At 37.6% G+C, this 15,054-nt stretch overlaps 1 protein-coding gene across 2 annotated transcripts in view; it reads right to left on the bottom strand.

Annotated features, from left to right (window-relative positions):
* Nucleotides 1-454: 454 nt before the first annotated feature.
* rab27b (RAB27B, member RAS oncogene family) overlaps nt 455-15,054 on the bottom strand; it is a 78,657-nt gene continuing 64,057 nt past the window's right edge. For both annotated transcript variants that reach the window (XM_085413420.1, XM_085413419.1), the window contains exons 3-6: nt 10,087-10,175; nt 7,674-7,777; nt 7,353-7,476; nt 455-5,565 (exon numbers count right to left, since the gene is read on the bottom strand). In XM_085413420.1, the coding sequence (XP_085269546.1) occupies nt 5,379-5,565; nt 7,353-7,476; nt 7,674-7,777; nt 10,087-10,175 (504 nt within the window). In that variant the 3' untranslated portion in view covers nt 455-5,378. The remainder of the gene's footprint in view (nt 5,566-7,352; nt 7,477-7,673; nt 7,778-10,086; nt 10,176-15,054) is intronic.

Genomic DNA, 15,054 nt, shown 5'->3' on the forward strand with positions numbered 1-15,054 from the left:
CAGAAACACTGAACAGGTCAATCCGTTCTCATACTGTCAAACATGCTGACAGTGCAACAAACACACAGGCATCGATACACACATTGAAAACTGAACGAACGAGTACAAACCGCAGGCATCAGAGAGAATTCACACACAGGAGATCCAAAAATAAAAGCTCTTAGAGGTACTTAGATTGATTTGTTGTTTTGATAAATCTGACATACACAAAAAACCCCAAAACATCTGACTTCTGTTCTCTTTTGCCTCTGATTTATAATCTATAATCAATAATGCATTAAAATATTCAGTAGCTCACAAACTTTACAGAGGATCAGACAGAAGAGTTATTATAACAGGCACAACATGACCGCAAACAGTGTAAACTTTCAAAGTGAATTTAAAAACAACACTTAAGACACGATAGGTTCATAGAGAAAATGACGGTCAAAAACAGCAAGAGATGGACGGAAGATTTAAAAAAAAGAAAAAAAGAAAAGGGAGGGGGTGGGACTGAAATGAAGACACGATGAGTAATATTGGAAGAAGGGTTCAGGTAAAAACCGACAATTTGTCCTAGAAGATTGTCACAATTAAAGGCATTGGTTGAGGAAAATTCTTGCCCATTTGGAGATGTGTTCAGATCTCAGATACAAAGACTTTTAGTGTTAATCTGTTTGACCCGAGCTGCGATTGCGATTGTAAAGTTAATCAATATTGAAGCAATTTCCCTAACTTTATTAGTCCTAATAAGTTGCATGTCATCTAGTTAAAGTAGTTAAGCAACTGCATGTCATGTTTTGCCTCATAATTCATTTTCATCAATTTCTTTCAACGAAAACTTGACATGACTATGTTAAAAACTGACACTCACAGAGAACTCACAATTATGCAGCATGGTACGGAGCTTTTTAGCCTCTTTCAGCTTTAGTTTTGGTTTTACGGCACATTTACTACCCGGTTTGGTCTTGCTGCTCTGGCCAGCCCAAACAATTTCACCAAACGGCAGACAGGCAAAAAACAAAGACACAAACATTAAACAGCCACAAATCCAGTTTAATTTATGGAGGAGACTCAACCAGAGCTGAGAGGAAGGTGAACAATGGAGTAAAGAATTACAACTCCTGTCTACATGCGCTAGGTGTGTAATCTGGCTACTGACTGCTAACATGCAAGGACTGCCACTCGATCTTCTCCCCTCTAGTGGCTGATAGACTTCTGCTAAAACATCACTCGCTTTATGAATAAAAGGTGGGCCAGAGTAAACTAATAACCACACATTTACTTAGTTCGTTTTACTGAGGTTTCTCTTCCAACTATACTTTTAGACATAAGTGGCTTGTACATTATAACTATTTTACCCATACAAACAACGTCTGCATAATTTACAACCAAAATAAAAGATAACACCTGTAGAAAACATACACAATGCTGCAAACCAGCCTACAGAAAGACAGAATTTTCTGCCAAGTAACTGGGAGACAGAGTCAACGCGTCATACTATCAGCAAATTATTGTTGAACATCTAAAAATCAAATATACTGTAAGTAGCACTTCAATATGGCAATGAAATCTGTTGTTGGAAAATTAATATGTTTAGCTGTCAAGAAAACTAAAGTAACAAATATTTATTTGAAAAAAATGTTATTTAACACACTGTCAGATTCAATTTGTGGTTAAAATTTTAAGCTATAGTACTTGTTTCTTTGCTTGATATAGTGTTATGTGTATGTATTTATTGTAACTTCTGCTGCCCTGTTGGCCAGGTCTCTCATGAAAGAGGTTTTAATCTTAATGAGATGTTTACCTAAATGAATAAAGGAAAATGATAATAAATATACTGCTTCCTAATGACCCATTTGTTAAGCCCTGGTCTTTGATTTGCTTTGAATGACAGCCTACAGTAAACCCAGCACGCTACAGCTATACTCCCCCACAAGTTGGAACAGCTTTGAACTTTCTCAGCTGGTTCACTGATGCACAAAAATCAACATTTATCAGCAGCCAATCAAATCTTTTTTTCCTCAATATTCTTTGATCACATAAGGTGTTATTTGATTTATGGAAAACTGTGAGCTGCACTTTAAACACACACACACACACACACACACACACACAAAAAAAACCAAACCCCAAAAAGAAATCACTGACTCAAAGATGAAATTGACATTTTAATATAGTGGATTTTGTAATTAGCATCTAAATACATGCCACTGTTGTCGTGTTTCAGGTGCAAAAACATAGGCTTTTCCTGTCCTCAGTGAGTTAAAAGGTTGTGATCAAGTAAAAAAAAACAAAAAAAAAAAAAACTAAGCCAAAAAATAAAAAATAAATGCAAAACTGTAGAGGCTTCAAAAATACTTCACTTTTTACACGCTTTTGTTGGATTACATTTATACATTTCCTGATTAATCTAAACTTAATAACACAGTGACAACATGTTTTTGCCCAATAAAAAAAAAAGTTTTGGAAGAAAACCCAACTACTGAGTGCTTCTACCACAGGCTGAGACATCCAGTCATCCTTCAGCATACCATGAATCAATGAACTAAAGAACAGAGCCATTGCAATGCTGGAAAAGCTTCAGGGCAAGTCACTGTTGGTTCTTAAGTGGCCAAGCCAAAATTTTAATCCATCAGAACATCTTTTGAGAGGCACAAAGAAGACACTTCCCATCCAATCTGATGACGTTTGAAGATGCAGATTAGCTCGGATGAATTGGATAAACCACCCAAATCCAGGTTGAAGAGATTTAACCAAGACAACTCAAAGCTGAAATGAGTAAAACCAAAGTTTCTGGATTTTTTGTTTTTATGCTTTGAGCACAAAAATACTAAAACAATGAAAAAGTAAATCAATATAAAAGCAGCTACTTAAATTTAATTAAATTAGATGACGTAACACAGGAACGTGGGATGTAAAGAACAGAACAAAAACAGGACAACAGAAATAACTACATATGTCTCACATGTACTGTAAAATAAATAACTGGTCAACATATAATCTAACATTAGTCATGGACAGAATTGGAGCCCAGAGCCATATTGGAGTTTCTCTGATTATCTGATGTAAAGATGTGAAAAAGTCTAATCAAAAATCAGCTGCACTGAAGATCTCATGTCACCTGATAAAGCTAATTCTGCATTTTACTCCCATTCTATGCTGTTATTATTATTTTTGTGATTAGAAAGGATTTATTCAGAGAGCTTGGATGTTGATTTGTTGCTGCAGACAACTTTATTTTGAGCTTTTTAAGTAAATGGTAGAAAGTTACAATGACAATGTGCCTCCCGAACATCTAATAGCACAGCTGGACCGTCTCCAACAAGGTCTGCCTGACTACAGTGGAATAATGCTTCAAAGGTCAAGGCAGTAGGTCACTTTGGAACAACACATCTATGCTGATAAACACTATTAAAATGATCAATATGCAATTGATTTTTTCCTTTATTGCACATGTGTCATGCTATACCCATACAAGTCCTATAATAAAGATGGCATTCTTTCCAAAGGCCAACAATAGGCTGAGATTTCAGTTTCTGTAGAAGTAAAGAAAACGGCCCTCTGTCTGCATGTCTGTCAACATTTTGCTACCAAGTTTATCAGGTCAGTTGCTCATTTCGGGTCACACTGTCTAAAACGTTAAGTTTATTTTGTATATTCTGGTCAATCTGTATGTCAGAAAGGAGGATTATCCAGGATATGCTCACTATGGCTTACTTTGGCTCCACTACATCTGGTTTCACAATGCCAAAATCACTCATTTTGAGGCTTCAAAACAAGTAGCTATGCCCATCTTTTATAGTGTTGATGGCATCAGCCATCTGAAAAAACTGTCTCTTAATTAATACTTTGGAAATGGAAACAAACATATAAAATCTAGCCAAAAAACTTTTCTAATGATATTAGGAATCCTTAGCAGACTAGGATATATCTAAACTTATCAAATGCTAATATTTGATATGAGAAGGTGGAAAATGCCAGTATTTGTGGTCTTCTACTTCAGTGAAAACCTCAAGTTTGCCATGTAAAACCAGGTGATGTGGCTTAACAAAAAATAATAATAAACCCCCGCCCACCCCACAAAAAAAAACAACTTTAAAATGAAAAACGTTGAAGTTGGTAGGACACTGAAAAAACAAACAAACAAACAAAAAAACCCTGACAATGTAGGAGTGTTTAAATAGATTTTTTCTGATTGTGGTCAGAAAGTGAACGTTAAGAATCACCAACAGTAGGAACATGATACATCATCTGCTTGGATGGTGCTCACTACCAAGCTAGCAGACGGCATCATTTTTAAAATATTATTGATGTCACATGCTGTTTGGTTGTTTTTGTGTGGTAAATTTGTGTCTTCATTGTAAAAGAATGAAATATAATATATGGTCACAAACAATTGAGGTCAAATGCTATACCCTTTATTAAGTGTGCAACTTTCTATAATCTATATAAGACAATACTACCTGTAAACAAAATTAGTGACAATGGAAAAAAGTACATGTTTCTGATACCATACTGCATGAGAGGGTACTATCAGATGTTACCTAGAGAAAGAAACAAAAGAAGCCAGCAGTGGGTGATTTTATTTTATGTTATGCTGCACTATAAATTTTTTATTTTATTAACAAAAAGAAAAAGCATTTTGCATTTTTTAGCAAATGTCTGCCATGTCTAAACCTGACAAAAAAATGTAAAAATCAAAAAGTTACTAAATGTGGCTCATATGGGTACAGCATAGGACACTTTGTGAAACGGGGAGAAAAAAACAATTATAAATAACAGAGGAATTAAACCATATCAGTCACACAATTTCTCACTGTGATCCAGGAGCAAACACTTTAGGAGAGGACCAATACTGATTAAAAACAAAGTTAAGTCCCCCTCATTTTGCGGCCATAAATAGATAGATCAACATATAAAGAGTCCAAATTAAACTTTTAAATGCGTCTTTTTGATTGTTTAGGTCTGTTAAATCATTCAAAGCACTTGCGAGCAGTTAAATTGGGAGCGTGCAGAGCCTATTCCCAGGGTGCATGTTTTTAACTAGGCACATTATGCGTCTGACAGTGATGAAACTGTCCCCTCCTGTTTTAATTTCCTTCTAAAGGCAGACCAACAGAGACTGTATTACCGTAAGAGTCCATTAGAGGGGGATAGAGTTCTTTCATTGTCAGAATGACATTAGGGAGGACAAGTAAGCATAAAGGGAGGAAAAGAACCAAAATAGGAGAACATGGCTAAATGTTAGCTTTAAAGAGCACAGGGGTGATGAAACAATGAAGAGACATGCTATCAAAAATGACAAGGATAAAGTAAACAGAGGAAGGAATGTGGTGAGAAGAAGGACAGACGACAGAGCAGCACTGACTGGTTGTTGTCCTGTATCGCCTCTTCATCTAACATGCACATTTCTTAGCATTCGGCTGTGCATCACCAAGCTTTGTGGCCCCGTTCCCATTGGCAGGCTCGGCAGGGGGTTTGTCGACGCACTGCTCCATCCTCTTCATGACCAGGTCCAACAGCGTTAGAACCGCCTTGTCCACATCTGCTCCTGTCGCTGCACTCGTCTCAAAGTACGGGATCCTGCAAAGAACAAATCTGCAACTTAAACCAATGTTTTTCCAAATGCACCTCACTTGTTCACCTTCCTTTGTATTTGTGTTATTTTCAACCATCATGAATTTAAAAAAAGATTTTTTTTAAACTGGTCGAAAGGCTGAGGAAGATTTTGAAGTATAACCTGTGGACTATGCATTTTGCATTGAGTAAATTAATGAGCTAAAATAATGTGAATACTGAGTATATCCAGCATGTATTCAGTGATAAGTTCTTGTACTTGTAACCATATGGTAAAAAAGTGCAGGTGTGAAGACCGAAACAACTTTAAAGGCCCATCAATCTGCTAACTGTCTGAAACAGGACCAATCCAGAGAGACAGTGTCGTTCAGAACCATCTGATCAACAGAACTTTACAGGAATAAATTCTACGCTGGACAACAGAACTGCAGAAAGACTAGTTTGCAATTCTAGATATCTGCTAACTGTGATATGCATTAAAAAACGTGAAGTGTGTGCTTTACATATGATAATGTTTGGCTTATTGTCAGTTTATTATGGGCATCTGCGGGAGAGGTCATGTGTTACTGTATTCCTAAGTATGTTTAACAACTTCAGGTGGTTAACCAAAGCTGGAAAACACTTGAAGGCTTGAAGTGGTTAGTTTAACCATCTATACCAGCACATTTAGGATCTGCAATTTTTGCTATACTTGCATCAACAAAGCTTTTTAGGTTTACTCGTTTATGTCAGAACTTACTTATATTACTTCCGTGAGCAAAACTTTGTGGGTTTTTACCTCATCTAACAGGAAGTCGTCTGTTGTTACAGAAAAACCGTGTACCATCTATTCATAAACATGCAATGTTGATGATCACAATAATCCTAACAATGATATTCTATAAAAGAAAACTATCAATGCTAACAAAATAAAGTATTTATATCAATCATACATGATGTACAAAAGTGAGTGTTGTTTTCGGCCAAAGCCCCACATGTTTCTGAGCCACATTAATGTTATTTTAATGCAATAGAGCAGAACAGAGGTGTAAAACAGGTGGTTATTACAAGATATATATGAGATATGGAGTTATGTAACATCAAAAATCACTATTACGTATTTGCTTTTCTTATTCTCTATCACGTCATATTTACACAATGTGTTCTAAAGCCTGTCAAATATTAATGTGGATCAGAGATCTGAAGCACATCGGAACATTACAGTATGTTAATTTAAATGTCAGATTTTAATTGTGCAAATTGTTTCTTGCCTGCACGTGGCTGAGAGATGCACACCTTCCTTTTACTTTTATAAATACCTGCAGCCATACCAGTAACGTAGGACAAAGTGTTTACGGTATTAGTAACTTGAGGACATGTGGAGGGGTAAGGATCCAACTGTACAAGGTCAAGCATGGAAACAGTGTCAATTGAAATTTAAGTTAATGCAGTTTTTCTCCTAGATAAATAAACATCAACAGTATTTAGTGTGTGCATATAGACTTAAGTATAAGTGCAAGATATAGTTTTAATTGTAAATACCTTAAGTGTCCATTGATATGAAAACAGCTGCTTAGTTTCTACAAGACGCTAAGGAAACAACTTTTGTTTTTTAATTAAAGCCATCATGTTTTTAGGGTAATACCGAGGCCAGAAGCTCTTTTGTGAAAGTCAGACGAGAAGTTGCCACCGTGTGCTCTCAGATAAACAGTAACAAAAAATAAATAAATAAATAAAATATCACTGTTCAACACCTGAAGTGGTCTTAATATCTACTAATACATACGGTTAATGTACATGACAAATAAACTTGCCCGTATTTTTCGGCCAGCTCCTTGGCCTGTCTCTCCTGAACCTCCCGCTGGTCGGCCAGATCCGCCTTGTTCCCTACCAAAACAATATCTGGGTTCTCACAGTAAGCATTCGCCTGTAGCTGGCCTGAAAATGAATACAGATTAAAAAGTAAATAAAGAAAAACTGATGTATCAGAGGAACTTCAAACAAACAGAAATGTTTTGTTATACTGCTATTTCATGCTTTCACAATACATTAGTCATCAGCCTTTTACATATTTTAACAGTGAGCTGAACATTGTTGGACTGAAATGTTTTGATAGCAGATTCTAGTAAACATACTCATCCAGTTTCTGACGTTGAGAAAGCTCTGCTGGCTGGTGAGATCGAACATCAGCAGGAACCCCATAGCATCCCTGAAGAAGGCCGTGGTCAAGCTGCGGAACCTGAAACACAAACAGTTTTAAAGAGTACAGATATGACAATGTGTATTTTTTAAAGGGTTTCTAAAAATGTCTTAATTGTATTATACTGCACAATATCCCGAATGTGAAAGCCACCCAATCACATTAACTGCTAGCCTTATGAACAGACGAGGCTAGAATTGATGTGTCCACAGATGCAGTTCTTTTAACAGCCACAAGAAGGTGCTGCAGTAAAAAAATAGACAATCCTACAATAACTACGTAAACCCAAAACAAGTGTGAAACCTGAATTGATTAATTTAAAAATGTTTGGGCACATCATGTTTTTAATTGAGAGCAAATGCCTGAAAGCAGTCACAGAGCAACACTGTATTGTTCTGTTTTGTTGATTTGTAGCCTTCTTTTAGGCCAGCTGATAAATATCAAATACTCACATTGTGTCAGCTGTGTTCTGGGTCTTTACCAACTCCTTTTAGTGTTTGGCATTGTATCAGTGTATAGCAACATTTCAGATCTTTGGCCACAAATCAAACTATTCATTTTTCATACCAGGCTGTAAACATGCCTTCAGTTTAATGATGAGCTGGGCATTTTAACTTGTCCGTTTGAACTTAGGGCTATTAGAAATGCAGTTTGTTGCACTTCCATGCTTCATTTTCCAGCACAGGATGTCACATTTGCCCAAATTAAACTCTCAGAATAGATATTTTACTAATGTCTGTCAAAAGATTTAAAAAAAAAAAAAATAGACCTTTGCTGCTCTACATCTGGAGATTGCTGGCTGTCACCAGGTGAAACTGGTCACAAAGACAGTGCTGCACTGAAAACCTTGCACACTGCTAGGAGATTGCCTTAGTCACCCGTAATTTGCACGGAGGACACCAATGCTTCCATTTTCCACTGCAAGCTGTAGTGTTTGTTTGTTTTTGTTTTTTTTAAATCAGAAGCCCCATTTCATACCAAACAAACATTTTGAAAAGGTGCAACTTTTACTTTGAAGGGTAAAAACTTACAACCGGTTGGGGAATACACATTTTTCTTCCCTGGTAATGGATGGTTGCCACATGGTCCTGGATTGTTCTCTGGGGGTCTAAACATGACATTCTAACATTTTGCAATATCAGTGTTTAAGCTGAAAATCTGTAGTCGCCAACCATTTCCAAAAATCTGTTATTCCGATGAATAATTCTATGAAACCTTCTTGCACAAAACAGAAACATTGATTTCAATTTGATCAATATCAGCTTATAACTTTGTTATAAGTAAAATATATGAGCTGTAATTTCACCTGTGTTCAAGCACTAAATACAGAAAAACAATAGATGTGTGCCATGTCCGTTTCTACCCGCACAAGTTAGTAATGGGGCTCCCCCAGCTGAAGTGCATATTCTGAGACATGCTTGTGCTTCTGGGTGTGACAACAGCGAGTGTATAAACATTACTTATGAGCAATATTTAAGATGCAAACAATCGGAATGAAGCAGCAGATATCAGAGGTGTCTCCACCGCAGCCTGCTTACAGGTGGAATAATGACTTTAACCGCTTGAATAAATGATCATGCGGAATCTGTTGCACTGGGCAGAATAAATGCAATTAAAATTATGTAACTAACACCGACTCATCCTGCGGTGAGTCATCGGGCTTTTATAAACAGATTCAACAGATCGAGGTCGGGACCAATTAAAGACCACACATGCATGACTGACACATGCAGCCATAAATACTGGTCTGTTGATTCTCCATCTAGATTTCTGAAATAAACTTTACTACTCTACAATTATAAACTTTTTTAAAACGTTTTTCATTGTACCATTTATCTGTTTTGATATCGTCCCTGGTGATTTCATTTTGGCATTATTGCATTTTCTTTTGGTGAGCTTCAACCAATCAGTAATGACTGACCAATCAATTGGAAGTCAATTCCTCGGGTCAATTGTGCAATGACAGCTAAAACTGTAGTTTGTTGCACCTCAAGTCTACACACCATCTAACCCCAGTGGGATATCCACAGTTGTAAAACTGGCCCTAAAGGTCAGCTGTATGACTGCATCGGTTTCATCAATGCTTGTTACTACTGCTTCATGATTAAAGATTGTAACACAAAAAACATACCCAGAGTAATAGGCAGAGGACTTTAAGACAAAAACTTTAAGCACTGGTGCTTTAACACATATTTAAAGCCTTGATGCCATCCATCAGCCCCACCCGGCATTTATGACCTGTAGAATCACGGAGAGTCTTAAGCCCACAATCCACGATGCCATCAGTGATGTGTGAACCGACTAACTGTTAGGAAAAAGATTTTGTCCTAATGGGATAAGTGGCCTACCTTTCCTGTCCAGCTGTGTCCCAGAGCTGAAGGTGAACCTTGAAGGTTTTACCCGTGGTCGTCCCATTGGGGTTAGACGCTGTGTAGACCTGAGGAGAAAGAAATCGCACAATTTTAAATGAGATGACCGTTTATGAAAGAAAAGTCATTTATACCTGGTGTATATTACAAGACTTGCAATTAAAAACAAACAAACAAACAAACAAAAACAATGACATTTAAATCAGTCGACCCAAAACTGACCATTACAACTGTCAACCTTCCTCAACCTTGAAAAATAAGTATCTCTATAAGGTGATTGGTGCACCTTTGTTTTGGGCTAGGAAAACAGCCATAGAGTAAGATTGTTCACTTGATAACAGTAAACTTCGTCCTCGTGATACTGTGTAGAGTTAGATTAGTCAAAGTTACTAATCTACAGTGGTGTGAAAAAGTCTTTGCCCCCTTCCTGACTTCTTGTTTTTTTATTACTATTTTGCAAAACTGATATTCTCCTTCAGGATGTTTGGTAGACATCAGAATTCATGGTTCCATTTACTGCAGCAAGTCTTCTAGGACCTGAGGCAGCAAAATGCCCCCATCACACTACCACCACCATATTTTACTGTCTTACTGACTTTCCACAGAGTATTTTTCCAAAGGTTTTGGGGATCATCAGGATGTTTTCTGGCAAATCTGAGAAGAGCCTTTATTTTTTGGATGTTGTCCTGGGGTCTTTTATGACCTTTTGGATGAGTTGTCACTGCTGTCTTGGAGTAATTTTGGTTGGCCCCACTGCTGCAAAGGTGTGCTACCGTTTCATGTTTTCGCGATTTGTGGATAACGGCTCTCACTGCGGTTTGCTGGAGTCCCACAGCTTTAGAAATGGCTTTAACCTTTTCCAGACTGAGAGATCTCAGTTACTTTGTTGTTCATTTGTTCCTGAATTTCTTTGAAACGCAGCGTGACATCTGTCTTTTGAGGATCTTGAGGATTTTGATGGTCCACTTTGTCAGGCAGGTCACGTTTAAGGAATTTATTGATTGAGAACAAGTGTGGCAGTAATCAGGCCTGGGTGTGGCTAGAGAAATTAAACTCAGCTTTCCAAAGATGTGATACACCACAGTTAGTTTAGGATACAAAATACATAATATAAATACAATGAAATAAAAAAACAGTTTAACTTTGGGATCTTTTCATTTGTATTTGAAGAACTATTCACCACCTTACATACCCCGCCTCCATTTATTCACCTCACCCCTGCTTCAGTGAATATTTCATCAGGTATGATGAAAACTCATGTGGACAGTGATCCTGACTGGGTAATGATGAAAACTTGTTTGCAGCAGCTGGCTGGTTATGTTCCTGTCACCACAGGAAGCTTCAGGCATCATTCACACCTCTGATTCTCCCTAATGTGACACACTGTCACATTTTCTGACACCCTTTTTAGACTGAGTTTATACAGATCATGTTTGAAACAGGTATATTTGACTTTATGGTGTTCTTTCATTTTTCAAGGTGATAACTGACCTTCAGCTCAGATGGGGTGACATGAAAAGACATGCACTCTGATCGAGGAAGTCTATTTGGATAACAGACACGTCAAAGTTTCTGTTTACTTTACACTGTGGAAAGTTATCAAGGTACTATTTATTGAACCTACTTCTTATAAAGTCGTGAGCTAAACACCAGAAACATAGTGCTGTACCTTTGTTTAACAGCATAGTGTTGCTTTGCAGTCATAGCGACTAGCTTGCTCCAATAGATGCATTGAAATGAAAGAATGATGACCGCTTTGTTGTGTGTGTGTGTGTTTCTTTTAATTACATGGCTTAAATCCATCTAGACATAGTCAAGAACATGTAGTGCCAGATTCAGTTGTAGTTCTCATTCAACTTGTCACATGCTGACGCATGAGCAGCACATTTTAGCTCACTAGGTATCCCATTGGCACGATTTTACAACATGCCCTAACCCTAACCATTCAGAGGATGGATAAGAATGGCCAGACTGCTCCAAGTTCACTGGAAGACAACAGTAACTCAAATAATAACTAGTTACAAACAAAGTACACAGAAGAGCATCTCTGAGCACTCAATACAAGTCATATTTGCCTGGTGGGATGAATCTCAATTTCTGCTGTGACGTTTCATTTTTCATATCATCTCACACCAGACATACCCCTGTGTGGTAGCCATACCACACAAGGGTCAACCTTATGTCTTTGGGCTGAAAGATGTGCCATTATACTACCCCAAAGCCAAATTCCTCCTTACATCAACAGTTTCTAGTCTTCATTTGTTTGTTTAATTTAAGGCCTATGAAAGATGCGCTGAACCGTGGCTACTATGGTTACAAGTCAGATTTCTGAGATAATAATCGAGCACTAAAACAGTCGGTAATGTGAGTTTCATAATGACTAGTACCCTGCTAGTTTTGTAATGCATATTAGAGGCCAGAAGAATCAAAAAGATGTGGGTCATAATGAGCCGTTTCCTCTTGGTATGAGCACCGAAGCACAGTTTACCAGAAGTGTTCACTTAATTGTCTGTCTAGGAGTCACGAAACTTTCATTTACAAACTCTGGTTAAATGTCCCATGGGATGAACAAACTGATCCACATTCAGCTTTCAGACCTCATGAGAACTCTGAGGAAGTACAGCTGCGAACTCAAGCTGTGATCACACATTTGTCTGCTTCTGTGTAATAATCAGATAGAACGGTTTGAAAACAAGGTGTGACCTTTAAACACATGCGTGCACACACACACACACACACACACACACACACACACACACACACACACACACACACACACACACAAGGTGATGAAACAATCAATCCTATGAGTCATCCGGAGAGGTGGGATTAAAGCAGCATTGTCTGTATTTCAGACCTGCAAAGGCAGCAGGGCACCAAAGTGACCAAACCAAGCTTCGCCCACTCTCCGATTCAGATAAGAGCATTCACAGTGAGATATTTGCACGTATTCATTTCGATGGTCAAGTATAGAAACTTTTATCAAGTCTCAGGTGAAGTTTAAAGTGGAACTCTACACAGAATCAAGTATGAAACTCTCAAAGATTATAAAAGGATTTTAATACAACAAATTTCTGGAATATAGCATGAGCGATTGGTCCTGCAGCATTAAAAGAGAAACAACAACAACAACAACAACACAGGAATTAAAAAAAAAAAAAAAAAAAAAAAAGTCTTCTGCCTCTAGAGCAACAAGAAGCTCTGCAACCTGTCATTCATCATTTACCCAAAACAACATCTCCTTCACTGTCAGTCCAAACATGGCAATAAATTGCTTCTGTCTCATCAGCCATCTTTCAAGCCTAAAACAATTTTTAAAAGACTGTCAACTTGTCAAGACATGTCACCGTCATATTTCTTGGGGTCCATGAGTGTCAGCTCAGGAGAAAAGCATCTTATTTAGAACTGTCACCACGTTCTGTCACTATAACGTTACTGGTTCTGTCAGTGTGTGTGGTGTAAGGATCAACTTGTACGAAGTACTTTAAGCGCAGAAGTAAACTAGCTCTTAACATTAGCAGAAAGTGATCACAGAGGGCTTTTTTCTAACAACAGTTTTACAAGGCAGCTATTAAGTGGATTAAAATAATATAATTTTGCAAATTAGATTGGGGAATCAGGTGGTCCGGAAAATAAACGGATAGTCCGCAGACATGTTAGCAGCTCTCTGAGGCTGTAGTTGAACATAGTGATGATTTAAACTAAACACCAGCCTTAATGATTGCTAATGCTAATGATGCTAATGATTAACAGCTGTTTACAATGAACCTCCTCACTTAAGGGTTTAACTATACTAATTATGTGCTGATAAATAACAGTATTCAAACAAAAGTAAAACTTGCTGATCATACCGTGTTTGCAATATTACAATATGTTAATTGTGATATGTCTTATTAAGCAAATATTGCTATTCTTAGTGCCATATCTATGAAAGACCTTAAAGAAGATCTGTTACGCTTTGCATAATTTTCTGTTCAAACTAATCCTTTGCTATACAGCCTCAGAAGTTTTATTTTCTGTATGAAACAAACTGTTTAAGCCATTTTTCCCTAACTTTAAGCCAGCTTTTTTTCTTATTGGCTGCCAGAACAGGAAGTAGGTTGGGCATCTATGCTTACAACCAGAGAGTGTTCCAGTCACTGTTAAGGATCCTTAGACCCAGCCTATTCATTATGTCCTCTGTGGTGGACAAAAAACTGAAAGATACTTTTTTTCTGGGTTCGCATTATTTAGAAGTTTGCTCACGTTTAACTGCAGATCATTGGTTACCCACTGGTTTGAGAAGTCAAACTGTGAATCTGTTTTTAAGCTGTGCATTTTTGCATTCTTGTTGTTTTGAAGACCAGAGCAAGGACTATCTGACTGTGAAAAACCCTCACACCACAAACTCAAAGAAGGGCTGTTTGTCAATCACGAGGTAGGCCAATGCTAAAGCACACCAATTATAACCCCAGGTTTTCAGTCTAAATGATCATTATATTATGTTCAATAAGACCCGAAATCGATTGATCGATTAACACCATAAACTTAACACCATATACAACCAGACTTATTTGTTCAACCAGATGACTCATCTGGTGGTTATCAGAAGGAATGCAGGTTTTAAAGCACACTGGCTACATTTTTCATGTCTGCCTGAATGAACTTCTATTAGAAACCACGACTGCAACTTGGCACATGGTAGAGTAAAAAGAAAAAGAAAAAAAAACCTATATGATAACATAACCATCCCTACCCAGTTAGCTCCTGAACCTTTGTCTGCTGACAGCTGATAATCTCTCATAGTGCCCTTTGTTATCTGGCAGCATATGTTTTATAGCTATCAGATGAGTGCATCACCCAAACACCCTGCCCAGCGCATCCTAGAAAGTCCCCAAGCCACCTGAGCCTCCAGCACTTGATCCAGCCCTCACATAACTATCAAAAAGGAAGCTTAGGTTTAAAAGT

The sequence above is a fragment of the Rhamphochromis longiceps genome, linkage group LG7, assembly GCF_057381845.1.
Source record: "Rhamphochromis longiceps isolate RC_006_pf linkage group LG7, R_longiceps_female_GT1.1, whole genome shotgun sequence".
Taxonomy (NCBI): domain Eukaryota; kingdom Metazoa; phylum Chordata; class Actinopteri; order Cichliformes; family Cichlidae; genus Rhamphochromis; species Rhamphochromis longiceps.